Below are 2,500 nucleotides of genomic sequence, written 5' to 3'. Positions count from 1 at the left end.
TTCTCTCGCGGGGCATTATGGGATAGCGCAGCGTGCATGGGCTGCGCACTTTAGAATCTCGCCGGAAGTAGTAAGTCATCCGGGTACTTCTCGCCTACTGATTTTCGAATTCTATGAATTCGGACATACTACTCGGCTTGCATACTGATTTTAGCGTACTATATAGTATGGAAGTATGCGGTTTCGGACGCAGCCAGAGACTCTTTTTTCAGCATGTTAATGCACTTCCACCTGAAACGGCATATAAGTGGGCGGGGCTTTATTTGGCGCATCATCGCCTCATTGCAATCTAACAGTAAAGCCTCATTCACACTACGAGCGACTCGCAGCGGCAAAGCGACCGTTTATTTCAAGTGAGTAAGCAACTTCCGACGACCTTTGTCTGCACGAGCGTGGACCGTTGGCGACCATGTAGGCGTGTCCAGCATCGCGACTTAGTTTAGAAATCTTCAACTTAATGCAAACTAAATGCGACTTTCTTAAGCGACAGCCAATAGGAGCACCAGGAAAGTTAGGACGACCAGAGAAATTATAAAGGGCACGACACCCCTCCCTCGTTACTTTTGTCGTTCATGACTCTGCGACTCAGCCCACAACCCCCTCCCTTCCCCAGCTCTTCACTTTCATCCGTCAAAGGTTGTCAGCGGGCCAAATGGAAATGCAAACGGTTAGACTAATCAAAGATAACGAAGACAAACGATTTTTCTTTCAGTAAATTAACTTTATTAATTATTCACCTCAATAACAATGTGAGCTAACAATGTAAACATTGTGAATTTAGATTTTAAGTATAGTCGACACAATTTAAACACTTCTTCGTAAATCTCTCAAACGTTCTGCAGTGAATGTGTTGATATTCTGAACGCTGAGCCTAACGTTCGTCTTTCTCTCCTCCGCAGACGGGATGCAGTGTGCTCTTCATCCTTCCTCTTCTATTCCGAGAAATCCAGTCTTTGTGCAGAGACAGACAGGCTCGAACACTCCAGCTCTGAACTGCTTCTCTTTGCCGGAACAATTCATATTTATAAATGTTTTATATACTTGAGTTTACCAATGTTCTGTTTACAGCGACGGAAGCCTCCGATTCAGTCTGGGTAATCTCATCACAACTGACAAATCATCTCCTTTTCCCTGTGTTTAGGAAGAGCTTTGGGCAGTGCAGGGATTCTTGTAGGAATTGTCCGGACAATTGTCCGGCTTTAATTTATTTCAGGTTTTATTTTTAATTGTTATTATTATTATTATTTTAGATCGTCTGATTTCTGAACACCGCCTCTGAATGTCGCCTTTAAAGAGGAAATCTCTGCATTGCCTTGCTTGTACACTTTTCGTTGTTGTCGATTTATTTCTAAATTCCAGTTTTATAATTGTTAAAGAGGGCCGGACCCTCTTGAGTTTAATGGCAGCCTGATTAAATGTTGAATCGAATGATCGCTTGAAGTGAAGTAGACTAACAGCGCCGCCATCTTGAGCAGGGCTGATTGTAGGATGACGTGTACAGTTTTTAGTTAACACTAAATGAACACTCTGCAGCACTTTGTTTTAGGTGTATATTAGGACGTTTAAAATGTAACACTACGGTTTTAAGCTGTACAGCTCTGCCCGATATGTGGTCTTGCATTCCTGTATATGAATAATAGTGATGATAATAAATACAGGCAAACAATCATGCCTGATCAGACGCATCTGTCAACAAATACGTGCGCTGCCGACTCTTTATTCCCTCTTCTTTCGTCTTTTTTAATAGAAATTAATAGTTTTGTTGGGCTGGGATCGAAAGTAGGAGCAATTATTTTGTTCAAACTGCTTGTATGCAGTCCAAGAGTGGTTACTCACTGAAGCTGAGCAGGGTGATTACCTGGATGGGAGACCGCATGGGAAAACTAGGTTGTTGTTGGAAGTGGTGTTAGAGCGGCCAGCAGGGGGCGCTTAACCTGCGGTATGAGTGAGTCCAGCCTGATCTCACGAGGAAACGTAAGTATTTTACGTTTCGTCAGTTTAGTGGCTAATTCGTACAATTTCGTTCGACTGAACTTGTACGAATTCGTACGATTTAAAAAGGAGGCGTGGCAACCAACCCCACCCCTAACCCCAACCGTCATTGGGGGATGAGCAAATCGTACTAAATTGTACAAATTAGATTGTACGAATTCATACGAATTAGTCACTAAATCAAAAAGTTACGAATTGCAGTGAGATTGCGTTGGTGAGTCCTAATACCCCAATATAGTGAAGGGGACACTATACTGTCGTGAGTGCCGTCTTTCGGATGAGACGTTAAACCGAGGTCCTGACTCTCTGTGGTTGTTAACTCATGGCACTTCTGGTAAAGAGTAGGGGTGTAATTCCCTCCATCAGCCCATCATGGGCTCCCAATCACCCCCAAAGGTGGCAAAAGTACACACATCCTTTACTCAAGTAGAAGTACTGATACTCGTTTTTAATACGACTCTGCTAAAAGTTGATGTACTGACTACGATTTTGTACTTAAGTATAAGTG

The 2,500-nt window shown here is 42.9% G+C and overlaps 1 protein-coding gene across 8 annotated transcripts in view; it reads left to right on the top strand.

Moving 5' to 3' along the window:
• Nucleotides 1-1,697, top strand: part of slc37a3 (solute carrier family 37 member 3) — a 34,126-nt gene extending 32,429 nt beyond the window's left edge. For all 8 annotated transcript variants that reach the window (XM_087250013.2, XM_087250012.2, XM_087250011.2 and 5 more), the window contains one exon: nucleotides 900-1,697. In XM_087250013.2, the coding sequence (XP_087106139.2) occupies nucleotides 900-992 (93 nt within the window). In that variant the 3' untranslated portion in view covers nucleotides 993-1,697. The remainder of the gene's footprint in view (nucleotides 1-899) is intronic.
• Nucleotides 1,698-2,500: the final 803 nt, after the last annotated feature.

The sequence above is a fragment of the Danio rerio genome, chromosome 4 (assembly GCF_052040795.2).
Source record: "Danio rerio strain M-AB ecotype USA chromosome 4, GRCz13ab, whole genome shotgun sequence".
Lineage (NCBI taxonomy): Eukaryota > Metazoa > Chordata > Actinopteri > Cypriniformes > Danionidae > Danio > Danio rerio.
Note: the sequence above shows the minus strand (reverse complement) of the source record. Positions and strands in the feature narration are given on the sequence as shown.